Source organism: Canis lupus, chromosome 5 (assembly GCF_011100685.1).
Source record: "Canis lupus familiaris isolate Mischka breed German Shepherd chromosome 5, alternate assembly UU_Cfam_GSD_1.0, whole genome shotgun sequence".
Classification (NCBI taxonomy): domain Eukaryota; kingdom Metazoa; phylum Chordata; class Mammalia; order Carnivora; family Canidae; genus Canis; species Canis lupus.
In genome coordinates, this window is record NC_049226.1 from 41,818,521 (window position 1) to 41,845,534 (window position 27,014).

General features: G+C 49.4%; 1 protein-coding gene across 8 annotated transcripts in view; it reads left to right on the forward strand.

Moving 5' to 3' along the window:
• The window catches only part of TOM1L2 (target of myb1 like 2 membrane trafficking protein), a 119,044-nt gene that overhangs the window by 70,064 nt on the left and 21,966 nt on the right, over nt 1-27,014 (forward strand). For all 8 annotated transcript variants that reach the window (XM_038537104.1, XM_038537105.1, XM_038537106.1 and 5 more), the window contains 4 exons: nt 4,697-4,846; nt 13,578-13,712; nt 15,166-15,327; nt 17,786-17,902. In XM_038537104.1, the coding sequence (XP_038393032.1) occupies nt 4,697-4,846; nt 13,578-13,712; nt 15,166-15,327; nt 17,786-17,902 (564 nt within the window). The remainder of the gene's footprint in view (nt 1-4,696; nt 4,847-13,577; nt 13,713-15,165; nt 15,328-17,785; nt 17,903-27,014) is intronic.

The following is a 27,014-nucleotide window of genomic DNA, read 5'->3' on the forward strand; positions in this document are numbered from 1 at the left end:
AGTCTGCCTGAGGATTCTTTCTCTCTCTCCCTCTGCCCCTCCCTTGGTTTGTGCGCACATGCACATGCTTAGGCTTTCTCTCTCTCTCTCTCTCTTTCTCAAAACATTCACTCACTTTCTCTCTAAAATTAATATTTTAAAAAAAGATCTAATATCTTAACTGTCAAGTATATACTACAGTGTTAATTGCAGTCACACTACTGTACATTAGCTCCCTAGAGCTTACTTACCTTGTAGCTGGGAACTCATACCTTCTGACCAACATTTCCCCATTTCCCCTCTCCTACAGTTACCATTCTACTCTCTGTTGCTACGCGTTCAGCTTTTTTAGATTCCACATTTAAGTGACATATTGGGTATCTGTTTTTCTGTATTTGACTCATTTCAATTAGTGTAATGACCTCAAGGTCCATCCATGTTGTCGCAAAAGGCAGGATTTCCTTCCTTTTTATGGCTGAATATTATTTCAGTGTGTGTGTGTGTGTGTGTGTGTGTGTGTGTACATGGATAAAGAAATATCAGACATCTTATACATTTATCCATCAGTGGATACTTCTATTTCCATGTCTTGGCTATGTGAATAAAGCCACAGTGAACATAGGGGTACAGATACCTCTTTGATACCCTGTTTTCATTTCTTTTAGATATATACCCAAGAGTGGGATTGCTGGATCATGGTTTTTGTTTGTTTGTTTGTTTGTTTGTTTGTTTGTTTTATGTTGTTTTGTTTTAGGAGCCCGTTTTTAATTTTTTAGGAGCTTCCATAGTGTTTTCCATAGTGGCTGCACCAATTTACATTCCCACCAACAGTGCACAAGGATTCCCTTTTCTCCACATCCTTGCCAACACTTGTCTCTTGTCTTTTTAATAATAGCCATTCTAACAAGTGTGAAGTGATCCCTTATTGTGGTTTTGATTTGCATTTCCCTGATGATTAGTGATGTTGAACATCTTTTCATGTGCCTGTTGGCCATTTGTGCATCTTCCTTGAAAACATGTCTGTTTAAAGTCCTTTGCCCATTTTTTAAAGTTTATTTTTAGAAATTTCTACACCCATCTTGGGGCTCAAACTCATGACCCCACGATCAAGAGTCGAGTGCTCTGACTGAGCCAGCCAGATGCCCCACCTTTGCCTACTTGTAATTGGATTGGTTTTAGGTTTTTGGTTTGTTTGGGGATAGTTTTTTTGCTCTTGAGTTGTTTAAGGTCCTTATATATTTTTGATATTAACCCCTTATTAGATACATGGTTTGCAAATATTTTTTCTCATTAGAGTGCCTTTTTATTTTGCTGATTGTTTCTTCTGCTGTGCAAAACTTTTTTAGTTTGACATAGTTCCACTTGTTTATTTTCATTTTTGTTGCCTTTGCTTTTGGTTTCACATCCAAAAAATCTTTGTCAAGACTAATATCAAGAAACTTTTTTCCTGTGTCATCTTTTGGCAGTTTTACAGTTTAGGGTCTTAAATTTAAGTCTTTAGTCCATTTTGAGTTAATTTTTGTGAGTGGTGTAAGATAGGAGTGCAGTTCTATTCTTCTCTGTGTGATTATCCAGTTGTCCCAACACTTGTTTGTAAAAGAGACTGTCCTTTCCCCCATTGAATTGTCATACCTCTCTTATCAAATATTAGTGGACCATATATGTACGTATGTGTTTATTTCTGGACTCTCAATTCTGTTCCATTGTTTTTTTTTTTTTTTTGCCAGTACCATACTGTTATGATTTTTTTTTACTGTTATGATTATTATACCTCTGTAATATGGTTTGAAATCAGGAAGTATGATGTCTCCACCTTTATTCTTCTATCTCAAGATTGCTTTGGCTATTCAGGGTCTTTTCTGGTTCCATATGAATTTTAGAATCATTTCTCCTATTTCTGTGAAATCTGTAGATAGCTTTGGGGAGTATGGACATTTTAATAATATTAATTCTTCTAATCCATGAACATGAGATATCTTTCCATTTATTTGTGGCTCCTTTAATTTCTCTCATCAGTGTCTTATAATTTTCAGGGTACAGATCTTTCACCTCTTTGGTTAAATTTATTCCTGTTTTTTGTTTGCTTGTTTGTTGATGTAGTCAGGTCTTTGCAAATCCAGAGATGCCTTTGGGAGACTTCTGACAGCTGCAGATCCCTTGTCCCTACACCAAAGGCTCCAGCCTGGTGCACATTGTCTGGTCTTATGTCTACTTTTATGGCTTCTCTGTCTTTGTCTTCGTTTGTTCTATTAGTTGCTCTCATTCCTCTTGTTTCTTGTGGGACTTTCACAAAGATATTAATATTACCCCAAACAGGAGTTTGTCGGAGTTCTGGAGAGGCTCTCTGCTTGGGCCTCAGTGTATTGACTTGAAATGGCCATATCTGATTGCTTAGAGGCACCTTTTGTACCCCATGGGCTTTGACTGCTGGAAAAAAGCTGCTGTGTGTTTCATGCCCTAGAACCTATAGGAGCCGACTTACCAATGGCATTTTTGGCAGAGTCCCTGAAGTGGCTAAATAGCCGTTGCCAGCCAGGGAGGGTCCTGCTGACTTTAAAGTCTGCCATCTTGGAAGATGTCAGGATGTGCTCCCCAAAAGTGAGTTGGGTGTCCTGGCCCACTGTTGCCCTGAGCATGATGGCAGAGCCACAGCTGCCCTGCCATGTTGGCCTTCCTCCTCTTCTTTTTCCCATGTTTTTTCTCACCATGCCTTTTTTCCTCCTGCCTTTCCCTTTCCCACTGGCTCCTCAAAATAAACCATTCTTCCTGCCACATGCCTTGACCCTAGCAGCCCAATGCCTGCATAGGCAAAGTTAGGAGAGGGTTTTAGAGAATCCTAGAAAGAAGGGAAACTGTGAGTTCCCAGAGAGCAAGAAGAACCCCTCTGGATCCTCTCTGCAGCACCTGTGGTCACTGTGAGAGTGAATGCTGGTTGCCTTGTGGTCACCTGGAATCAGGCACATGCAGAGGCTAAGAGAATGTCCTCTTGGCTGAGGAAAACCTTGGTGACCTGAGGACATTGAGCTTCAAGGTCTCCCTTGGCGAGCCAAGTAGAACCTGGAACCTCCCACAGTACAGGCTGGCGGTGGGGAAAGGAACCGTACTGCCTGGCTCTGTGGCTGCCAGGCAGGGCGCACATGCCAGCTGTGGCCTCCTCAGTGAAATTACTCACATCTCCAGGCCTCAGCTTTGTTACTCTAAAATGGGATAATATCCACCTTACAGGGCTAGTTCCAGGAGCAGATGAAGAACAAGAAATCTGGCACATGTTGCCTGTCATCTGAGGGAACTCCCAGCTGATCTTGGAGGAGACCTGGGGAGGGGGGGTGGCCCTGTGGCCTCATTGTGGGTGAGGAGACAAGGGGTCCAGAGAAGGTCGATCTATTTAAAGAGAATTAATTTGTTGTGAGACTGGAATGAAATGGTACATAATGTGGAGGCTCCTGCATGGTGCTGGCTTGTAGTCCACTTTCCATTAGCGTTAAGAGTGTGGTCCTTTCCTGATTGCCATGCTTTGGCAAGGTAATACCTCCTTGTAGGAACCCAGCCCTGCATAAGACAACCAGTGGTCAGTTGTTTGGGTCACTGAAAATACTCAGGCAGTCAGAAATGTCCCCTGTTGTTGGTCACATTCCAAGGAGACATTGCCCACTAGTTGACTGTGGCACTGGGGTATGCTGGTGTGGGAAGGGCCAGGTCATTGTATGGGTTGGTTTACAGAGTGCTGAGAAGTTCAGAAACCTGTGTTCAAGGCTGGAGAGACCCTCCAGTTGATACCCCTGAATTCCAGGGGGCCTCTCCCCTTTCCCTTTCCTTGGGTGTGTACAGCGGCCTCCTAGATGGCAATCATATCATCATAGTCCTCATTTACTGCCCTGCAACGCCATGCAGGACAGTGTGCTAGGTGCCTCAAATATACTTTCTTATCCTTACTGGGGTCCCACAAGGGGGCACTCATGTGCCCACTTCACGGATGAGGAAGCTGAGGTTCAGACAGCTGGTCCTGGGCCATTTAGGGAGGAAGTGGCAGAGCTGAGATTCAAGCCCACACTGGCCATCTGGCCAGAACCCACATGTGCTGTGCTTTTGAGTGGCTAAGGCCTGCCTACTTCATTTTTCTAGACAAGGGAGGAGCGAGCAGAGTGTGTGAACATGGACCTTGAAGCTGACTGGCAGCTGAGGCCCACAAACCATTTATTAAGAGAAGAAAATCCTTAGTCATTTCCAATATTAGTTGCAGAGGCAGGGTTGTGTGGGACGTGTTCGTGTGTGTGTATGTGTCAAGGTGAGTGTGTGTGTGTTTGCTTACTCATATACAAAGGCCAATAATTCACGGGGCAATTCAGGCTGTCACAGCAGCCCTCTCTGTGTCAGAGTCTGAGTCCCACTGGCTAACGTCTCACACCCAGAAGCCGGGAGAGAGGAGTTAAAATGCTAATTTTCAGGGACCGCTCAGTCATTTTGATCTCATTAAAACACCAGCATCCTTCTCATGCAAAACTGGTGCCTCAATTACCAACTAATTGCCTGATTATTGTGCAGGCACAGGCGACTTTAGTCAGCAAGGGATGCCTGAATTAGAGTGAAGGGATGCAATGCCATCCCAGTGTGACTCTGGAAGAGATGGTGGAACCATGTGGAAGAAGGAAGAGGTGGGGTCAGGGTGGAAACTCAGCTGCCATTGTGGTGACCCCTCCTTCCTCTCCCCTCTCCTTAGGTGCTGGAGACGTGTGTGAAGAACTGTGGCCACCGCTTCCACATTCTCGTGGCCAACCGGGATTTCATTGACAGCGTCCTGGTCAAAATCATCTCTCCCAAGAACAACCCTCCCACCATTGTGCAGGACAAGGTGCTTGCTCTGATTCAGGTAGGTAAGCTCCCCTTGTCTAGTTTGTTGGGACCCACTGAGATGGGGCCCCTTAGCAGTGGGTCCTCGTGCTTTCCCATCATTTGGAGGGAAGAATGGAGGCCCTCCTGGGTTTAAATAGCTGTTGCAAAATGCTTATGTTTCTATGCTCATCCCACTGGAATAAAAGCCTGAGAGGGAGCTCTCAAGCCAGTTGAGAGAGCCTTCACTGGTTTTCTGGGTGCCTGGCTCTCTATTGCCCCCAGGGATGGGTGGGGTTCCCCCCCCCCCCCCCACAGGCCTCTGAGCCATCAGGGACAGTGTGGAGTAGGAATGACTGTGCTAGAGCCATTTGCAGGGCTGGCAAGGCATAGGGTCAGGGCCAGCTTGGCAGCAGGTGGGGGTGGGATCCAGGGAGACGGTGTTAAGGAGTGATTCACTGAGGAGATGACATTTCTGCTGGACCCTGGAGGTAAGAAGCTTGATGGAAAGGTCAGAGTGTGAGAAGTAGCACAGGCAAAGGGACTAGCATGGAAAGGTCAGAGTGTGAGAAGTAGCACAGGCAAAGGGACTAGCATGTGCATCAGAGACAGCAGTTGACACATTCGGGATTTGTTCATTTTTAATGGCTGTGTAACAAATTACCCCAAAACTTAGAGGCTTCACACAACAAATGTTTATGACTTCCTTGTTTCTGTGGGTCAGGAATTCAGGAGCAGCTTAAGTGAGTGCTTCTGGCTCAGGAGCTCTCAGGAGGTTGTGGGCAAGACGTCAGCCAGAATTGCCTCATCTGCAAGCTCGATGAGCTGGAGGAGCCACGTCCAGGTGGCTCGCCACAGGGCTGTTGGCAGGAAGCCCCAGTTCCTTGCTGACTATTGGTAGGAGGCCTGGGTTTTTTGCTGTGTAGACTCTTGAGTGTCCTTATAACATGGCAGCAGGTTTTCCCTAAAGCAGGCAGTCCAAAAGAGAGTGGGAGAGAAACTGCAATGCCTCTGGGGACTGAGTCTGAGAGATTATGCATCATCTTTTCTGTCCTATTCTGTTTGTTAGAAGGGAGTCCAGCCTCAAGAGTCAGGAAATGAAGCTGCACCTCTTGAAGAGAAGATGCTTTTTAAAAAAAAAAAAAAAAAAATTTTTTTTTGTTTTTGTTTTTGTTTTTGTTTATTTGAGAGAAAGAGACAGAGGTAGTGACAGCAGGAATGGGGAGCAGAGGGAGAAGCAGGCTCTCCAGGAGAAGGGAGCCTGACATGGGGCTTGATCCCAGGATACTGGGATCATGACCTGAGCCAAAGGCAGATGCTTAAAGGACTGAGCCACCCAGGCGCCCCAGAAAAGGATTCTTTAAAACCATTTTGTGTAATTAAGAATGTCTGGGGCTAGAAGATGAGGCCAGAGGGATGGTCAAGGGCTTGTACTGACAGTTGGTGCTCTGTCCTATAGGCAGTGGGGAACATTTCTGAGCTGGGTGTCTGCAGATGGAGCCCCCTGGTGATACATGTCAACCAGCACAGTGGTCCTATGGTGGAGGGCAGCTAGAGCCTAGGCGCCAAGGAGTGGGGCAGGGGGTAGGCAGAAGGCACTGTGATCAGGACTGAGCATAGGGGCTTTCGAGGTGGTGGTGGCGCCTGAGGCTGGAAAGGAAAGTTGTGGCCTTTACCAAGGGCTCAGCTCACTCTGTCTATTCTTTCCTAGGTCCTCTATCTGAGAAACCTCTCCATCATTCCAACAGCCCCCAGAGACCTCCCTACCCCTAGATTTACAGTATTCCCTCTCTCCTTTCACCTTCTTTTGTGGTCTTCTCCACTTCTGTTCTGTCATTTGCCTCACTCTGAGTTCCCTGAGAGTCCAGGGATGTTATATCCCTGGGGTCTAGAGCAGTTGCTGTGTAGAGTAGGTGTTCAATAATTTGCTTTTCTTAACAAATGGGTGGGTGTAGTTTGCTGAAGCTCTAAGGGGAAGAGTATGGGTGATAGCAGAGCCCCTCCATGTTTCCTTAGGTGGTCCCTATCCATTCTGCCCACCTGGTGTGTCTCCATGTCTCTCCCTCCGCCCCCACCCTCTCTCTCTCTCTCTCTCTCTCTCTCTCACACACACACACACACACACACACGGGTACAAACCTGGAGTGTCTCAGTGTCTCTCCCTCTTTTCCTCTCTCTCTCTCTCTCTCTCTCTCTCACACACACACACACACACACACACACACACACACACACACAGATACAAACCACCTCCTCCTCCCCCTGGAAGGAGCACTTCCTGGGGCCAGGCCCAGTGGGTGGTTGGCCACCCCTGTCAAGCACGGCCATGGCTAGGCTTGTGATCTGCCCTGCCCCTGTTGGCTGGGGGGCTCCCTGGCTGAAGGCACGGAGAGCCTTGTGTACTGGCTATGGTTGTCCTGTCAGGGTCACTGCCTACTCTCAGCACTGCTTCTCCCAGCTATGTAATTTCAGCAGGTATTTTAACTTCCCTGGGCTTCTACCTCTTTATCTGTAAAGTGGAGACCTGTGTCCCTGCTCCCTACTCCCAGTCTGGAGTCTGAGATCAGCCCATGGTGGCTGCAGTGGTTGGTACCCATGTTGTGAGAACTACTCCTACCCCCTATGGCAGCAGCATGTGTGCCCCCCTGCAGGGGCTGGAGCAGGATGGGCCCCTGAGGGCCTTGCAGGCTCCTTGTCCCACAGGCATTGTCAGCCTGAGATTGGCCTGTCCCACCAGGATGCACTGGACAGTCACCTGGTCCGGCTGGGAAAACACCAAGAGCTTTGGATAAGGGTAGTTCTGGGTAGCCTTGCTTACCTGCCCGGGGAGGGTTCTCCTCTCCAGGTTTTGAAACTTCCTGAAGAACTTTTGTCTTTGGTCATGGCCACCCAACAGTATAAAGCTGATAGCATTCTGAGTTGGCAGATGGCTTCTGTAATGGGCTGGACAAAAGAACAAATAGGATGTTCAGCCTTTTCTTTCCTTTTTATTGAATTCTAATATATGTACAGGAGATCACACATTAAACTCACATGTACAATGTGATAAGATTTTACAAACCAAATATACCCATCTAAACCAGCCCCTGTGTCATCAAGCAGAATATGACCTGCACCCAAAGAGCCCCCCATCTCCTGGGGGGATCACCTCGCCTCACAGCTGGGATGGATTTTTCCTGTTCTTGAACTTGCCCTGTGTGGACTCTGCAATGAGCACTCTGTTATGTCTGTGTGTCTGGCCGCACCTTGTTTCCAGGCCTCACGTCATCACTGGGTATGGCCATAGGCTTTCCATTCCCCTTGTTCACATCACTGTGCCCAGGTCCCTCTGGGTGAATGTGCCATGGTTTGTTTATCCTTCCTACTGATGCTCAGGACTTGGTGTTCCCAGTTTGAAGCCATTATAAAAAATGCTGCTGTGAACATCTAGGAGGTGTCTTGTGGTGAGCATGTGTATTCATTTCTGTTAGATCTGTATTAATTCAGATACATGACACTGCCATCTTTGTTGGTGAATAATGGTAAAATATTAGTGGTTTCATGTGGGTCAGCCGCATAGCTGGGAGTGGAATTGCTGGGTGGTGGGGCATGGCCAAGCTCCAGTTTATTGGTTACACCAGTGAGGACCTGCCATTCTTTCCTGCCAGCGCACAAAAACTTTAGTTGCATAACATTTTCACCAACGCATCCTCGTGAAAGCTCATCTGATGAGTATGTGGACATATTACATCTTGTCAACCTGTTCTTAACTCTTTGGAGAAAGCGGATGATTTTATTTACCTGTTGAATATACTTTTAAGAACTGGGCGGGCTCCCCTAAGAGTCTGATACTCCCCTGGGGAGGGCAGGAGCTATTCCTGCCATGATGCAAGAGTGAGGATGGAGGCGACAGATCCCTGGCCCTCCTGCCAGCCTGTGAATAGGCAGCAGGCCATCAGAGAAATGCAGCTAGATTGAAAGAGGTTCAGTTAAATGTATGGGTGCCAGAGCCATGGCAGCTTCTTCCTCATAATCCTCGTCATCCAGATACTTCTCGGTGCTCTTCGGATCCCAGCTGCCAGGAAGTGGAACCAGGCCAGTCCCAGCCCTGCCCCTGGGGAGTTGGTGATTTTTTGGAGAAACAGGCTTGCAGCTGATAGAGGGCCAGGGCCTACCCAGGGAGGATTTGAACTGGCTTTGGAATATTTGAGGGGCAGCCTCAAATATTTTAAGGCCAAGGAATTAGAGAAGCACTCCCCACCCTTACCCCCATCTCTGGCCCAAGAAACATGGTTGGAGCTCCTTTAAAGGTGGGACCTGTGGCTCTGATTACCAGGCATCGGCCTGAGCTCACTGTCCCTTTGATTTTACTCCCTTATGGTAAGAGCAGAGAGGGGGTCTGTCTCCATACCAGCTTTTCTGACAGGTCTCTCTGTGCCTAGAGGGAAATGGATGCTTGTCCTTGCATGTCCTCCTGGCTTCTAGCCCACCGTGCCTTCTGATTGCTTTCCTGGGATGCTGATCCAAGGCATTGTCAGCCTGAGATTGGCCACACAGGGGCCTTGGCCATTTCCACTGGCACATGTTTGCCATCAGCAGCCCTCTAGGGGATTCTCTGAAGAGAATCAGTGGATGCCTATCCCTTGTCCACACATTCCATCCCTCCTCTCTTGGAAGCATCTGGATCCTTTGGCTGTGCTCTAGCCATCCATAGCCGCCCCATCTCCCCCAGACTGCCCAAAAGAGACACCCTTAGGCTTGTGTACTCCAGAGGCCCTGTGCTTCAGAACATCTGGGGAAGACTGCCCTCCTCCCCCAGCCCGAGCCTAGCACACAAGCTGTGAGGAAGGGCAGTTGGAAGCATTTACTTGACTCAGGTCTGAGGGCCCAGTGGGTTTCCCTGCGCAGGAGTTTGTCCTTCAGGAAGGGAGCTGGTCTCTCTGGCAGCAAGAGAAAAGAGACGTTGAGAGCAGGGCAGCCTGGTGAGCAGCTTGCCCACTTTCTCCCTCCCAGCCTTTGAAGTGCCTGCCACCTTTGCCCCTGCTCTGCGTCTCACCTGCTCCCTGGCTGGCCTTTAGCTGTGTGCCTTTCTGTTTCTTCATGTGAAGTCCCATTTGTTGAGGAGACAAGAACACTTGTACTCTGTGCCATCCTTCAGCTTTCAGCTTGCAGTTGTTTTCAGAAACAGATATGATACCATCCTGGTAGGGTAACCTCATGGTGGTCATGCCTCTCCTGCCTCCCTCCCCCTTGCCTCTTAACCTGCCTCCTAGCAGTAGAGTCTAAAAATACCCTATTTCCACTGAAGGTTTTTCTTTCCACTGAGGAAAGTGAGCTGATTGAGATGGGGGTGGGGGCAGGAGGAGCTGGAGGTGTTGTATTCTTGAAAGGTGTTAGAGACCTGGTGTCCTGGTCTTTGGCCAGGTTCTGTGTGGACTGGCAAGCTCCCTGGAGACCCTGTCACTGGGACTAGGAAATCTGGTCCAGGGGCATAAGCAGAACATGGCAGGAGCCAAAGAATGGAACCCATAATCTAAGTCAGCAGTCATTCATCAATCTGAAATTTGATGATTTAAAACTTTGTGAAAATTTGAGGGAAATAGAAGCAAATAGGATAGGATTCGTGTTAGTATAATGTGTCAGTCTGGGGTTTGGTGTTCAATCCCAAGGAGTAAGGAGAAAACAGGAAATTCTCCTTTTTCTCTCCCTATTAGACCTTCATCTGAGTCTTTCAGCCCCTTAACACTGGAGACATGCTTGGAAAAAAGGAGGGTTACATAAAGAGCAGTGAGGTGGTCACTCTGTTATTAGTCAGCCAGGCCCTGTGACAGAGGTCCTTCAGAGAGTGCCAGCACTGCTGTGTCACTTTACTTTCCCGTAGGGCAGCCTGCCGGCACCACCCCTGTGGCTCCCTGGCTTTAGGTTGGGGACCCAGAGTGAACCACACTTCCTGACGTTTGCCATCTCTCCCCTAGAGCAGATTCTCAAATCTCAGCTGGGTCAGCTGTCCAGAGGGGCTCCTGCTTTGTCACTGTCACCTCAGTCTGGGGACAGCTTAACTGGCCATCTTCCTGTGTTCTCCAAAGTAGGGCAATAAAGATGCTTAGCAACTGTGAGGTCTGAATTCAATCTAACTTGACAATTGATGACTGACTGCCTTCTCTGTGCAAGGGCGGGACTCAATGTGTGCCTTCAAAGGTATGACCTAGTGGGGAAAAGACTGGAACACAGGTATTTGGGCATTGTGCCAGGAAGATGAGAGAAGCACAGCGTCTCTGGATTTATCCCAATTCTGTGTTTCCATTTAGGACTGTTCCATATAGGATTGTTCCATTTTATTTTATTTTATTTTTAAGATTTTATTTATTTATTCATGAGAGACACACAGAGAGAGAGAGAGAGAGAGAGAGAGGCAGAGACACAGGCAGAGGAAGAAGCAGGCTCCATGCAGGGAGCCTGATGTGGGACTCGATCCTGGGACTCCAGGATTATGCCCTGAGCTGAAGGCAGGAGCTAAATAGCTGAGCCACCCAGGTGTCCCTAGGACTGTTCCTTTAAAGGTCCCCCCCCCCCCCCGCACCCTGCTCCCCATTGGCATCAGAATCTTTTTCGGTAGAGGATGCTGCCATGAACATATGCTCTGTTAACAGCCACCTCACCCTGACTGCTCAGGGGTCCCATACAGGGGTTGAAATAGTAACAATCGGGAAGGGAGTAGATTAGCCAAGACTGCTTGGTTGCAGATAACAAATGCCAATTCCAGCTTGCCTAGGTAGAGGACAGTTTGTCATGACAAGGATGGGCTTCCCAGGATCCTGGGTGTAACTGGACCTGGGGAAAGGGACAGAAGGGATCAGGAAAGCCCTCCACATCTTCTCTTGGCTGTACCTCTCAGCACACCGGCTATACCTTCCAACAACATAGGCTGTCTCTGCTCCTCAATCCCCAGTGGGCATGCAGCTGCCTCACAGTGCCTGCATCTATAGAGGACAGCGTCACCTACCCAAAGAGGGGGGCCCAGCTTTCCCCAAGCTCAGGGCCAAGCTCCAGGGAGGAGGGGAAGCTGTCTGGCCCAACTTGGGATGTGTATTTTCCTCCTGCTGCCACAGAAGACATAATACAGGAGAAGGGGGGTCTGTTGGCTTGCTGTTGGGGCAGGTGCCCCAAGAAGTATCCACTGCCTGGAGAGCACAGTGATGGCTCTTTAATCCCCATTCTTTCTATCTCAGATCTGGCTGAGATGGAGAGCAGAATAAATGAAAAGTGGTCCTCTGGAGTTATTCTTCCTCTCATAGCAACCAGGGAACTACTGTGATGCTTTTTTCTCCCCAGCCTCCCACAGCAGGCTGTAAACCTGCTCTCAGACCCTAAACGAACATGCGAGCTGCATTTTGAAGCTAGTCTCCCAAGACTCAGCTGGATTTTTAATCCGGTGGTGGCAACCGAAGCAGCTGGTAGGGAACAGGGCTCTGGGGCATTCCCCAGGGGGGCAGGCCTCGGGGCTGCTGCTCTCCAGCTGGCATTCCAGACAGCCCTCTGCAGGCACCTTGGGCCCTACTCAGCATCCAGAAGAAGTGTTGGCCAAGAGAGGCCGGCCTCAAGCAGGCATTAAATCCCTGAGTGTGCAGATCAAATGAGTGGATCAAGGAAGCCTGGCTGACAGGAATGTCTGTGGCAGGACACATCAGTCGGAACGGGCAAAGCTTTTTGGAAACTGACCTTTTAACTTCAAATGGGTCTGTTGGTTAGAGATAGAGTTTCCGTGGCTGCCTCAGGATTGGTTGGAACGCATGACTAGAGCCAGGGAGGCAGTCAAAGGCTTGTGACAACAGCAGAATTGGCACTAGAACTGTGGGCGCCAGACACAGTGCCTCCTCCTCTGGGTATGTATATGGTAACAGGATGGTTCTGAAGAGACGAGCTTCATTTGGTGAGGAACCCTTTAGAGATCTTTTTCTTTCTTCTCTTTTCTTTTCTTTTCTTTTCTTTTCTTTCTAAAGATTTTGTCACTTCCAAAGAACAAAATATTTTTTTAAAAAATTTTGAGTTTCATGAATTCATGAAAAGTGACAATCTATTAAATGTTTGTTCTTTTCCTCCCTGCATGGTGTGTTCATTGAAGGGACTTCAGTGGCCATGCTCTCCAGTTACTTTTCCCATGTGGGCACATGTGCGGTGACACTGTGGGCAGCTTGGGCTCTCCTGCCCCTGGGCCTCCCTCATCTCACCTCTCTGGCTGGGCCTTTCCAGTTTTTGCCTTTGCACACTCCTATCCACCGAGGAAACCCCATGTTAGCCTTTATTTTCCGTGACACATCAATTTCACCTTTCCTTTCTGCTCGATTTGCCTACGGCTCCTGCCTCTGCCCCTGAGAGCTCAATGGAGCAGAGCCGTGGCTCTCTGGTCCCCGTGGTGTCCTGCGGGTGCAGCAACGAGACCATGTCTTCGTGCCCTTCGGCTGAGCATCATAAGGAATTGGTTTCCTGGTGATCAGGTGATTGCCTGCATTTTAGGATGCACCACAGTGCTTAGGTGTTATTTCTCCGTATCTTCTCCAAGGAAATCCTACATGCTGGATTAAGTTTTGTGTTTTTGTTCATGCTCAAGGGCACCATTGAAAACACACATTTCACCAGTCGCATCGTGGCAGAGCTGGTGAGGGGAACGGGAGTAGAGTGGGTTTGGCCAGCGCGATATGCATTCGAGTGTCAGAGAGCATTGGCCTCTGAGAGAGCACCTGGGCTCCCTTTGGTGAGAAATGCTTCCTAACAGGCCCTCTCTTTGCTCACAGGCATGGGCTGATGCCTTCCGAAGCAGCCCTGACCTCACTGGCGTTGTGCATATATATGAGGAACTGAAGAGGAAAGGGGTCGAGTTTCCCATGGCAGACTTGGACGCTCTGTCTCCCATACACACACCACAGCGGGTAAGCTTACAGCTGGCATTTTCTAGAAAGACCTATTGCAGAACGGGCAAGCCACTGCCACCACCCTTCTGCTGCTCTATTTGAATTATTCAGCTTGTCATCACGCTTTCTTAAAGCTTGAGGGCATTTCTTTTTAATAACAAGGGGGAATGCAGGAGTGAGACAGCTGGTTGACTGGTGATTAAGTGGCAGCAGTGTCCCGTCCCCCTCCCCCCACCCCTGTTTTCATCTGACTGTGGAAGGATATAATAGAGGGATCAGTTCCGACATTTTTGTGGAAATGGCTGCTTGGGTGGAGCCATCTATCCCATGAGGGCCACTACACCTGCTTTTCAGAGGCCCCAGGAATGTGGTGTGGGGGTGCTGGCATCTTCCTCTGAGAGCACCAGAGCACCTCAGTGTTGGTAACACAGAAGAGCTAGATGATGTCACTGACCGTGGAGCAAAGGGCAGCTTTTGTTTTTTTCGACTGTCAAATAGATCTAAATTTTATTTGAGCTATGAGTGTTCAGCAATATCCAGACATCCTTGAATCCTGCCGGCCTTGGAATTCAAAGACCAGGGAAGGCCCATTTAGGGGCCTACCATGGAAGCTTTTACCAGGTGGGACAGCTCTATCCTTCCAAATGAAAAGCATGCAGCGATGGACACTCTTCATCCTGGAAACTAGTATCTCTATTGGCTGGGAATCAGCCCCTGGCCCCGAGGGAGAGCCAGGAAGCTTCAGGATCTGGGAGACGTACCTTGTCCCAGCACACACTGCCTGCTGGCCCCATCTGCCTATCTCTGAAATGGGGACAAGAAATCCAGAATATCTATGCAGGTCTCTTGCATGGATCACAGTTAACGTTCAAGAGGCTATCTGAGATGCTCAGAGGGAAAGCACCAGAAATTATACTTTGCAAAGCATTATTCTCATTATGATCCTTCCAAACCACTTACTATGCTTTGTGGAATCAATGTAACCTGTTTTATTCATCTAATAACGACCCAGAACAGTGTTGTTGTGTCTATAATTACAAAGAACATTCGGTAAATTGCATAATTACTATTTATATTAGTCTACTCATAAGGCCAAAATATAATCTTCTGGTACCAAATAGGGATTCATGATGAGCAAAACTTCATAGCGGGCCCCCTCCGCTCAGATTCTGAGGTGGTCTTGTTAATGGGAACCCTGGCCAAAGCTCTCCCAGAGTGCCCTCAGTGCTGCCTTTCTGAAGGGCCTTCATAGTCTGTGAGGTAAGTAGAGGGAGGAGCCCTTGGTTGCGCCCTTCATGGATGGAGAGACTGGGTGCAGAGGGGGCAGAGGGATTCCTCGAGCCTCACAGGTTAGAAGTAGAGCCTCTGCCTGCTGCTGTGGCAGGAAGTGCTGCCCGGGCTGGGGTAGGGGCCAGGCCCAGCTGCACAGACAGCCCAAGTGAATGGAGGACTTATGTTGTTGCCATGCCAGAGTGTCCCTGAAGTGGATCCAGCCACAACCATGCCCAGGTCCCAGTCGCAACAGAGGACGAGTGCCAGCTCCTACTCTTCACCTTCTCCTGCTCCATACTCCTCTGCTCCACAGGCCCCGGCTCTGAGCGTGACTGGCCCCATCATGGCCAATTCAGAACAGGTACTTGCATACTTCTGGGCCAGAGGCAAGTTGGCTGACAGTCCTCGTTCACCCTTTCTGGAGACATATGGAGACCTTCCCTGACCAGGCACTGTGCTAGGGTGTCAGCGGCGCACAGACAGAAGGGCCTAGACCCCATTCCAAGGGCTCTCCGTGTACTGGGGAGACAGAGACAGTCCGCACAGTGGTGGCAGAGTTGCAGGAGCAAGAGCCAGGAGTTGAGTACTGCCTGGAGGGTTGACCTGGCTGCTGAGGCTCTTGAAGCTGGTGAGGGAGGCCTGTCTGAGAAGGCCTGGGGCCAGAGGCGTGGAGGAGGGAGGTGTTCAAGGGAACAGCAGGTGGAGGGTTTGGAGGATCAGTACAGGTGTGGGATCTAAGAGACAAAGGGTGAGGCCAAAGCACAGCGATGGAGTTGCATTGTGAACAGCCTTGTGAGTCACGCGGAAAGGTTTGGATTGATCCTGACAGGAGCTGCAGCCATCAGAGGCTGGTGACGCGAGCAGCAAGGTGACGTGGAGGCAGAGGCCAGGATGCGGGAGGCCCTTAGGAAGCGCCCTTCCTGCCTTTATTTCGAACACTGCCTACCTTCCCCGAGTTATTTCCTGAGAGGCCAATGCCGTTTTAACCCCAAACTAGATTTTTATAGACGAGTCACAGAGTCAAGTATTTAGATGAATCTATATAGAATTTCCAGTAGTTGAGATTTGAGAATTGACCACATTTAGGGGGGAAAAAAACCTGTTCTGGTGATTATATATTTTAAATCCTTAATTAATATTTGTGACAATGTCAGGGTTACAGAAACTTATTTAAACGGAAGGGTCAATGAAGAAGTGTTGTGCCAGGGCTGCTCACGTTTCCGTTCTCTGCTGGCCCTGAGGAGGTGCATAACTGTGGGCTTCATTCGCCCTTTCTGCCCTTTCTCATTATTCATAACGGCCAGGACCTGTCCCCAGAAGGGAAGCCCTGGGGAAGAAGGTCTCCAGAGGCTGTGAGCTCTGCTTCCAGGGGCAGCAATGTCCCCCTTTCTGCTCAAGGGGAAGTCTGACATGTTTGGAGTTGTACTGTCCCTGAGACCCTCCACTGACTCTTCTTCAGTTGCATGGGAGCTCGGAAGAGCCCTCCCAGCAGCCAGAATGGTCTAGACCTCCAGAAGGGTCTAGAATGGGTGAGAAGGCATGGGTACTGCCCCTGGGGGAAGATGGAAACAGCCAGTAGGAACCCAGCCCAGCCTAGAGGACCCCAAGGGCTTCTGGGCCCATGTGGTCTCTGTCGCATCCCTGAGCTTCCAGGGCCAGAAACCTCTTCTGTCTAAGACTTGAGAGTTCACCAGGCAGAACCAGAGGGAAAAGAGTCTCTCGGGACCTAACCCAATGCCCTCATTGACCATTTGTCTGTTTGTCTATCCAGCACAGATTTATTGAGGCCTCCTGTCCCTATCCCTGTGCTGAGAGTCCCTACTTGGACTCAGCAGAGTCCTTGCCCCAGGGCAGGTGGGACAGGATGGGGTGTGTGGGCTGCTTGTTTCTGCCTCGGAGAAGGGGGAGGGGAGAGTCAGAAAAGGCTTCAGTGAGGACAAAAGGTGTCATTTGAGCCAGGTCAAAATGCAATTGAGAGCCATAACAAAATCCAGCTCTCTGGATATTTACTAGGAAAGGGATTGGGTGAGTCCTAGGTGCATGGGTGCCAGCACTGTGCAGGGTCTTCACTTCAGTTATTCCTAGCAACCCTGAGGTGTAGGCATCGTTTTCCCCTCTCTGTACCTGAGGAGACTGGGGCTCAGATAGGTTAAGATCTATCCCTTATGGTGTCCCTACCGCAGGAAAGATGGCCCAGGCCCAGGCTTTGGGGAGCTCTGATGGATGAGCAGGTAGGGAGCTGGGGTGGGAGGGGAGCTCCCCCAGGTCTTCTCTTGTCCCTCTCCCTCATTCTTGCCACACCAGAGAAGTCCAGGGAACACAGGCCAGCCCCTCTGAGGACCATAGTGCTTTGAATATAAATCCCTGGGGCCAGCATCTGTAATGATGAGGTTCCCGATGAAGACCCCAGCCCGGAAGGGCCCTTGGAGATCACATGCTCTATCACTTTCACTTGAAAGTTCAAGTAGGGATGGAGGCCAGAGAGATGAACTCCCCACTCAAGTTTCTGTGGTGGGAGGGCTGAGCCACAAACCAGCTCTGTCCATGTCAGACCCAGCACTCTTTCCTGGCAGATTCACTTGTGACAAACTCTTGGTAACCAACACCCCGTAGGGTGGGCCTTGCTGCCCTATTCTCTTCTCTCCCTCACCCTCACACACAGACCAGAGTTAGACAATAAGCCTTCTAATGCCAAGCATTTAGAGATGAGCATTTAGAGGCGTAACCTTGATGTTGCAGTGAATGAGACTGTCACCAGACAGGTGCAGCTTGATTGACCCTTTGCTCCCTGCTTTCCTCCTCACTTCCCCGCCCAACAGATTGCCAGGCTTCGGAGTGAACTGGACGTTGTTCGAGGAAACACAAAAGTCATGTCCGAGATGTTAACAGAAATGGTCCCCGGGCAGGAGGACTCATCTGATCTGGAGTTGCTGCAGGTGAGGGGATGGGGGATGCTCATCCTGTGGAAGCTGTGGACCTGGGGATACAGCAGTGAGGCAGGAGTGGGGCCCGGAGCCCTGTAGGCTCGCACTCAGCCTCATGCTTCCTGGGACCGGTCAGAAGCCAGTACCAGGCCCTCTTGTTTATTTTCCTTTGTAACATTTTTTTTCTCCCTGATTATAAAAGGCCAGTTGCAGAACGCCTGCCTATCAAAAGCAAAAGGAAGTATAAAGAAGAAAATACTCATTTTCTTGGATTCCAGCACCCAGAAATAGATAACTACTGTGGAAGTTTGGATGCATTTTCTTTCAGACTTTTTTCCATGTTTGTTTTCATTTCGAATGTAATTGAGGTCCTATTATCTGTACAGTTTTGCATATCAATTTGCTTTCTCAACACTATGTCATAAACATTTATGACAGGACCTCGTCAACCTTTCCTGCATGCAGGAGACCTTGTGGCCACACTTTACCCCCCAAGATGGTCCTGAGAGAGGAAGTAGAAGCTTTTCTTTTCTTGGATACTGAAGATTCCAGGCTGGGGTTGGCCATATTATGAGGCCTCTGCACACCCTGGATGCCTTGCAGATCTGGGGGGCACGGCAGAAAGGGGCCCGGGAGCAGGGTTGGCCTATGGGGTCACCCTCAGACCAGAGTCAGGGATCCTGGCCAGCCAGATAGAGAGCTAGCAACCAGATCTCCCCCATAGCAGTCTCAGATGACTTTGGCATGTGTAGAGAGTGGCAGCAGCACTGCCTTTAGAAGCAGTGACCTTCTGGAGGGGTGGAGAAAGGATGCTATAAGCTGCAAGTGCCAGATCTCTTCAGCAGAAGGCAAGATGCTTGAGTAAACAGGTCAGGAGCCAGACTGGCTTGGCGAGCTGGCGAGAGTGCCTCACTGCCATGTGCCTGCTGCTGCTCTTCTTGTCTGGCATTCACAGTCCTCAGTCTCGGTCCCCCAAGTGCCATACTTCCCACCCTGCTATTGGCATACACTTGCAGCCTATGAGGGCCCGACTCTGATGACCGCAGCCTTCCACACTGCACATAGCCAAAGTGACCATGCCTGGTCCCAGAATGCTTCTTGTTATGCCCTCTTCCTTCTTAGGAATGAGGGTGGGTGGAGACCTGCCCTGGGTCTGACCCAGAGCGAAGCAGAGGTACATGGAGTGTGGTCGGGCTCTAAAGGAGCCCCTAACCCAGTGCAGGAGGCAGACAGGAAACAGCTCATCTCCATGAAGCCATGATGTCAGGTTGCTCTTAAAGCCAAGCTGAGTACCCTCAGCCAGCCCAAATAAGGAGCCCGGAGTGTCCTCTCCCAGACCTCACTCTTTTTTTTTTTTTTTTCCAGACCTCACTCTTAACACCTGCAGCAGGCCAGTCTTGCCTCTGCTCAGCAGGGTCTAGCGCCCAAGTGCCACACTTTAGGGGACTCAGCATCCTGTTAATGCACCACTGACCCCTGTTCCCAGCCTGCAGGGGGAGTTCTTCCAGACATTAGCTGCTACGTAGGAATCAGATCAGTCCAGAAACAATCCAGAAACTGAGAGGGCCTCTTGAGGCAGCTTTGTGCTGTGTCAGCATCAGAATTCCTGCTGACAGGGGGTTTGCAGTGGACAGAGCTGAGCTCCTGGCAGGAGGGGGTGGGCTGAACAAAGCCAGCATGCTTCCAGACAGCCAGAGCAGACCCAGACAGCAAGCATACTCTGTGTGTGTGTGTGCATGTGTGTGTATGTGTGTGTGTGTATGTGTTTAAACAAGCCCATCAGCCAAGACAAACAGAACCTAATCTCCTGGCGTCAGCTCACAGTTTTCAAAAATAGGTTGCTTCCCATGACGTTTTCCTTCCCTCTGTTTTGTTCTAACTCCAAGCCTACCAGCCCTCCCTGGTATCTTATAAATCAAACAGAGAAAGAATGGTTCTGGGTGCCAGTAGGAGGCTGGCCTTTCAGCACGGGAGATTCAGGAATCAGGCAGCTCTGTGTGAACGGCCACGGCCCTGCTGGCTCCTGGCCTTGCTCCTCCATCATCTCTGACATCTTCCCTCCTCGTCTTCCTGGCCAGCGGGAGGCCAGCTGAGCAGGGGCTCCCAAGGGCTGGGGCCATCCCAAACAGCGAGACTTCCACATGGGAAGATGATACAAGCTGCTTGGAAAGCGATGGGATTAGAATGTGCCCCAAGAACCCCTTGGTTGAGCTGGAGGGCAGCCAGATTGCTCGGGGTAGAAGCTGTCCAGAGTTCACCACGCTGGCCAGGGCCATGGAAATAAACCTGTTTGTCACCAGCCCAAATGTTCACGCCAACAGAAGCTGCTCCCGACTCGAGTGTAAATTGCTGGGTAGGAGGTGGAAGGAACGCAAGGAGAGGAAATTGGAGGTGTCAGCTCCAGGATGCACCGGTGTGGCGGACCACTATCATAGGTGGTCATGTCCCCATTGCTTCCTGGGCCTCGCAGAGCACTCTCAGGTGTGGCGCTGGAGAGCTACTCCTTGTGCTGTGCTGTCCGCTTAGCTGTAGACCCTGAGGAAAACTGAGGCAGGGTGCCCAGAGGGAATGCTGTGTGCCAGGCGGAACCCTCCATTCCCTGAGCTGGGACAGACCTAGGCAACTAGTCCAGCTCCACACGTGTTCAGGTTCCGTCTACAGCATGTTACCTGGTGTGCTCACCTCATTTTACTTAGCATTTTCTTGTCATGACAGGCTGTTTCAGCCCATGGAAGCACTTCCCTTTCCAAATGCCTGTCCTGTGGGCACCTAGGTGGCTCAGTTGGTTAAGTATCTGCCTTTGGCTCAGGTCATGATTCAGGAGTCCTGGGACTGAGCTCCGCATCAGGCTCCCTGCTCAGTACGGGGTCTTTTTCTCCCTCTACCTCTCACCCTGCTCAGGCTTTCTGGCTCACTCTCAAATAAATAAAATCTTTAAAAAAAACAAAAAGAAATGCACGTCCTGGTTAGACTTTATGAAGCACCAAAAGAGGGCAGAAAGAACCTCTGGGTTCACATCCAGGCCCAACAACTGATGGGCTGGGTGATAACTGGGCAGCCCAGAGTGATCACACTCACCTTGGAAGGATGGAAATCATCCATTTGAGGGGTGCCTGTGTGGCTCAGTTAGTTAAGCATCCAACTCTTGATTTCGGCTCAGGTCATGGTCTCAGGGTCATGAGATTAAGCCCTGCATAGGACCCTGCACTTGGCAGAGTCTGTTTGAGATTCCCTCTCTCCCTCTCCCCCTCCCCATCCTCTTGCTCATGCTCACTCTCTCTCTTAAAATAAATAAATAAAATATTTTTTTAAAAATGTCCATTTGGGGTGGCTGGTACAGTGCCAGGCGCAGGCAGCTCATACAGAGGTTGGAGCTCCTGTGATTATTATTGGTACATCCTTCTATACAGCAAGCTAAAGTCTGTCTTCCTATAACTGCTACCCTGGTTTGTCTTTAACAAAAGAACCAGACAAAGTCCTCTTTCACAAGGTAGGTCCTTAAATATTTGAAGACTGCTATAAGCCTGCCACGGGCTAAGTCTATGTTGGCAGCCCACCTTTTTGGATGACCTGGCAGTTCTCAGCAGGAGGCCACAAAAATCAAGAGCTTCCATCAACCTAAAACCTTTCATTTTTTTCTCATGGGGCTAGTAAGCCATATCTTTCCTCTCCTGTGTGTGGGCATTTGAGATCAGGCCTGAAATTTGAGACTGCATCTATGTCTTCAGCCTGTGAATCCAGTTTTGGAAGTCTTGAAAGATCTTGAGGCTGTTGTCCAGTACTCTCCTAAATTAGCCTCTTGAGCTTTGTCTTCAAATAATAGTAACTTTTAATTAATCCAGTGATGCCAAAATTGGGCATTCCTGCATGGCCACCCATCAGATAATAAAAGAAGCTCTCCTCCACATTGTTTCTTCAAGTAGCAGATGGTATATCCCCTCTTGCTTCTCGCATCTCGTTTCAACAGGGATGTCCAGGACCATTTTCTCTAGAGAAATCTAGTTTATTCTACATGTTTAGCTTTCTTATTCCCACTTCTCTTCCACAAAGAGTTTCTTCTCCTTCCCCATTCCTTTGCAGCTATAGAAAGCAGATCTTCAGGACCTTATTCTGTGTTCCTTAGATCTTGGAGAAGGTTCAGAGGAAACCTGTAAGCATGATTAAAAGATTGTTTTGCGAAGTGGGGATGAGAATGTCCCTTGAAGAAAAGATAAAGGCATTGGGATTAATTAGATGGAAAGAGGATATTTTAATATGTTCTGATCGGTGGAGGGCTTTTGTACAAAGAACGCTAACCAGCTGTTCTTCCCCTCTGTTGAGAACCATTAGACCTAGGAGGAGGCCAAAGCCGAAATCTTCAGCATGTAGGAAATGCCTGTCCTGGCTGTTGCACAGTGGGAAGGATGACTGGGGTAAGCAGTGTGCCTTCATGACTCAGGACCAGAAGAAAGTCGCTCTGTGTGGCTGGTTTAGAGGAGGAGGTAGGCTGAGGAAGGTCTCCCAACTGCACCCACCATGGATCTGGCTGCGGGTAACCCCATGGAGGTCTTGCAGGCAGCCAGCTGGTGTTTGGTGGCAAAATCTCAACACTCTGGTCCTCCTCTCCTCTTTGTTATCTTTTTTCTCACTGTTTGATTTTTTTGTTTTTAAGAAGATGACTTAGGGGCATCTGGCTGGCTCATTCAGTGGAATGTGAGACTCTTGATCTTGGGGTTATAAGTTCGAGTCCCATGTTGGGTGTAGAGATTATTTAAAATAAAATCTTTAAAAAAAAAAAAAAGGTAACTTTAAAGCTTGAAGGAAGGAGATGGTAAAACTTTCGGCAGACACCCTGGGATATCCTTGATTTGGAAACTCTAGGCCAGACAAGTTTAAGCAAAGTTTAAGCAAAACTTTTTTTACAGTCCCCTGGATGACCCTCTGGGATCAGAGCATGTGAGGCTGTGCCTATGGGATTGGAGGTCATCTCACCCAGTGCCCCAGCTAAAGGCTGTGGGGAAGAGGTAGCAAGTGCAAGGACAAAACAGATGTTTCTGGTGCTTATAGTCCGTGAGCTCACCACATTCTGTGCCCTGGGGTCTCATTCTTCCTCCACGCTGAAGTCATAATGTTAGAGCTAGCAGAAATCATCTGGCACTTTCCAAACATTTCTGTAAAGTAGTGCGACCCTTTTCCCCACAAATAAAATTCTACAGAGAACTGCAATGTTTAAAAGAGATAAAAGCATAGCTGCCCTGGCTGCCATAGGGTGGGGTGTCCCTAACCCCATGCCATGGAGGCACCTCACTGGCCCTCTGCAGAATGATCCCCCTTTTCCTACCCAGGGAGAGATAGGCCCAGAGGGTGCTGGAGGACTGGAGAGCTGATCTAGATATGGCTGCTGGCTGGCTGGCTGCCACTTGGTTCCCAGCATCCAGAAGGGCCTGGGCTCCTGGGGGAGACTGAATGCAGCCCCCTCCCCTTTCCTGGCTAGTGGTTCTGGTGCTTTGGACATTTGGAGCCATGTTTTTGAGACACTCCCTGCAGTCTTCTGAGGGATCTGGTTTGGTTTTCCTTTGACTCTGGGGGACTTCCATGCATCTTACTCTTTCTTTCCAGCCTTCCACTGATTGGGGTGGGGGCGTAAGGGCTCATCATCATTTATTGAAGATAAGCCAGAGGCTCTGCTGGAGGAGCACTGGTGACCTGGGGCAGCAGCAATGAGTAGAGGTATGTCCAGAGTGCTGTGGCAGTCTTGAAGAGGTAGAGGTTGAGGGGAGTCCCCAGGAAATATTCTGGGGGGGACAAAGAGTTGGATAGCTGGGTAGCTGCATGGTAAGCTAGCATTGTAAAATGTTAATGGTAGGTGGAATCATATTGGGTACATGGGATCTACCATAATATTTTAAAATCTTTTCTTTACATTTGAAAATTTTGTGATTGAACATTGAGGTGGGGAAACATTCCAGGACCTTGAAGGATGAGTAGGAATTTGTTTTGATGGAAGAGGAGCAGAGGAACATGGCAGGCAGAGGGCTGACTTCTCAGGGTTCCTGAGCAGTAAGAGCTAGTACCTGAGGCCATCTGCTATTCTAGAAAGTCTGAAGTATGTTTGGAAAAGGCGTATGGCCCTGGGAGTTGATGCTGCCAGCTTCTGCCAGGGTGGCCTAGGACCTCTTTCCATCTTAGAATTGGCCTGCAGTTTGGATAGGAAGTCACTGACCTCTAACCTTAGCCTCCCCAGCCCTAGGGAACCAGGGCTTGCTGTTTGGTCACGAACACCAGACAGGCCACACTTCCCTGACCCGGGCCTGGCTGAGGTGGGAAGGAGTGGGCCTGTAGCCAGGGCTCAAGATCCTTTTGCTCATCAGAGTTTTTTTTGCAGACACTTTGAGTGCTGGTCTGTCTCATCTGTACGAGACACATGCACATCCAGGAAGAGAGAGTGACACTCAGAGTGGCCCAGGAAGGGATCATCGTGGCAGCCTGCAGAGAGACAGGCACCATGCCTCTTCCTGCTGTCCACTACCCAGCCTCCTGTGTCCCCAGGCTGTCTTTCCCATTCTTCTGTTCCCACACATTTTGGCTGGTTGCCAGTGTGTCTTCCAAAGCACTAAGCAAGATCTGCTGTCCAAGAATGGCCAAATGTCGTTTTTTTTTTGTTTTGTTTTTTGTTTTTTGTTTTTTTTTTTGTTAATGGGGGTTGGCCTTCTAAAGTTAATCCAAATCCATGCTCCCTTACTTGCCCTAAGCACAGGTGCTCCCTGCACTCTAACAATGTATCATAAATACTACGATTTTTTGCATTGTTCACTTCAGTCCTGGCTGTTGGAATCCTTCCCATGATCTAATGTGATTGCTTTTTTCATGAGTTCATTTGTGTGGGCTTTTGTGTTTCGTTTTTCATTTTAGCCTTCACTCATGAGCATAGCTTGTTTCTGTAATTAGGGTTTCTGCTGGGCCTTTGGCTTTCCTGTGTACTATGACTGTCCCTCCAGTGACTGGATTTGACCTGTGAGTGTCTACCAGCACCCATGGCCGTTATTGTGGCAATCCATCACAGAGTTCTGGCCAGGCTCCAAGTTCTAGGCCGGCTCCCAAATATCCCTCTCATGGCTGGCCTGGGGTATGAGCTGTTCAGAATGGTGGAGAGTGGAGATTTCGAGATATTTCACTCTCTACTGGATATGATGTTCTATGCAATTAATTTTTGGTATTTGTTATTTTTTTAATTTAAAAATATATTTATTTATTTGCAGGGAGAGAGTGCGTGAACACACAGGGGGACAGTCAGAAAAGAAGAAGCAGGCTCCCTGCTTAGCAGAGAGCCCTAGTCCCTAAGCCTCAGTTCTCTGTCCCAGAACTCTGGGATCATGACCTGAGTGGAGAGAGGGTCAGGAAGAAGGCTAAGGTGGTCTAGATACTGAGCAAGGACAGTGGTGGGGAGCTGGTGGTTTGCATGACCAAGGATTCAGAGCACTGTAGATTTAAGGTCTCCATCCTTCTTCCTCCAGCCTCAGCCTGCTTCTGAGCTCCCCTTCTCTGTGACACCTGCTGGTTGGGATTCTAGTCTCCACCGGGGCTGATGTGGCCAGGGCACAGCTGGTACCTGGAGGCACCAGGTCAGGGGTAGGGAGAGAATTGTGACTATCCTATGATTTGCTGGCAGCCCTCTCCTTCCAGGATCACCCTGCGTTCTCTCCAACCCAGAATGGGAGTCCTGGGAGAATCAAGAGTGGGAATCTGTTCATAGAAAAAACTAGAAGGTCCAGATACTGTCCCTATGGCCAAGAGAGACTTGACAGCAGCATTCTGGCTGTGCAGAGGGCCAGCAACAGGGTAGAACCAGGACAAGCCTGGTATTTCCATAACCAGATAGACAGGGCCCAGCAATCCAGAGAATCGCCAGTGAAGCTTTTTTGCTTCCGGTGAACACCAGACTATTTTGGATGCAGCTGCCTAAATCTAGAAACCTTCTGTCTTGACAGCTACTGTTGTGGTGGGGTGATTCTGGGCTGACCCATGTGGGTCGGGCTGCTTTCCTCAGCTGCCCCTGCTCTTGGGGAAGGAGCCTCCCACAGGCTGAGCAGCCAGGGGAGGAGTGACGGCAGAAGTAGTGTCCACACTTGTTGTCTGATTGGTCATGATCTACTTTTTCTGGAATGGGCAGGTCTGTCAAGATCCCTCCGTGGCTCTTACCTGCAGGATCAAGCCCAGGACACTCACTGTCCTCCGGTGATGAAGGAGGGGTGTTTGTGCATGTGTATGTGGGTGTGCATGCAACTGTGTAAGGGAACATTGTTTAGGTACCTTGGATAAGATGTGGATGGAAGAAATGCAACTTACCTTCATTCATTAATTCTCTCCAAAGCATTTAGGGAGTATCTCCTAAGTGTCAGTCATGGATACTGCAGAAACAGGGACGAGAGATGCCAGCTCTGCCCTTAAGGAGCCCCAGTATAGAGGGGGAGGCAGATAAGGAGCCCAGCTGTAATGGCCCTGTGTGGTGAGCGCAGTATTGCAGGGCACTGTTGGGCACCAGGATTCCTTGGTGTGCGTTTAGCCACCTCTGTGGTTGACCCTGCAGGTGATGACTGGGCCTTTTCCCTGTGTGTGGCCTACTGTAGGGCTTGGGGGCATTCCTGGGGCAAGAAGTGATGGCACCTCCCTTGTGGAGTTTATGATCTAGTGGGAGGGGAAACCTAATTCTAGCCAAGCCAGCTGGATTATGAGACAAAATAGAGAGCTGAAAAGAGGTCATGTATGTGTACAGTGTCTAGAGCAGTTACATCTACCAGAAACATTTCACAAGGAAGTGGTCTTAGGGCTGAACTGTGAGAAAGAAGGATCTCTGCTCTGTCCCTTCATCCCCTTCATTCACTGGGTCATCAGTGGCTTCTGGTATCCAGGTGGATGGGGAGAGCATCTCCTCTTTGCTTCACCCCCATTGGGGCTTGGAGCTTTTTCCCCAAGCTGTTCTGGTAGTCAGGGGTGCTACAGTGCCAGTTTGGCATATAGGGTGGCAAGAAGCCCTGGCAGGTAGTTAAGGGAGCTCCACAAGCAAGTTTCAATGAGAGTATGAGTCAGGCTGCCATCTGGAGCCGGGGAAGCCTGCAAATGCCAGGCCATAAAGTGGTAAGGGTCT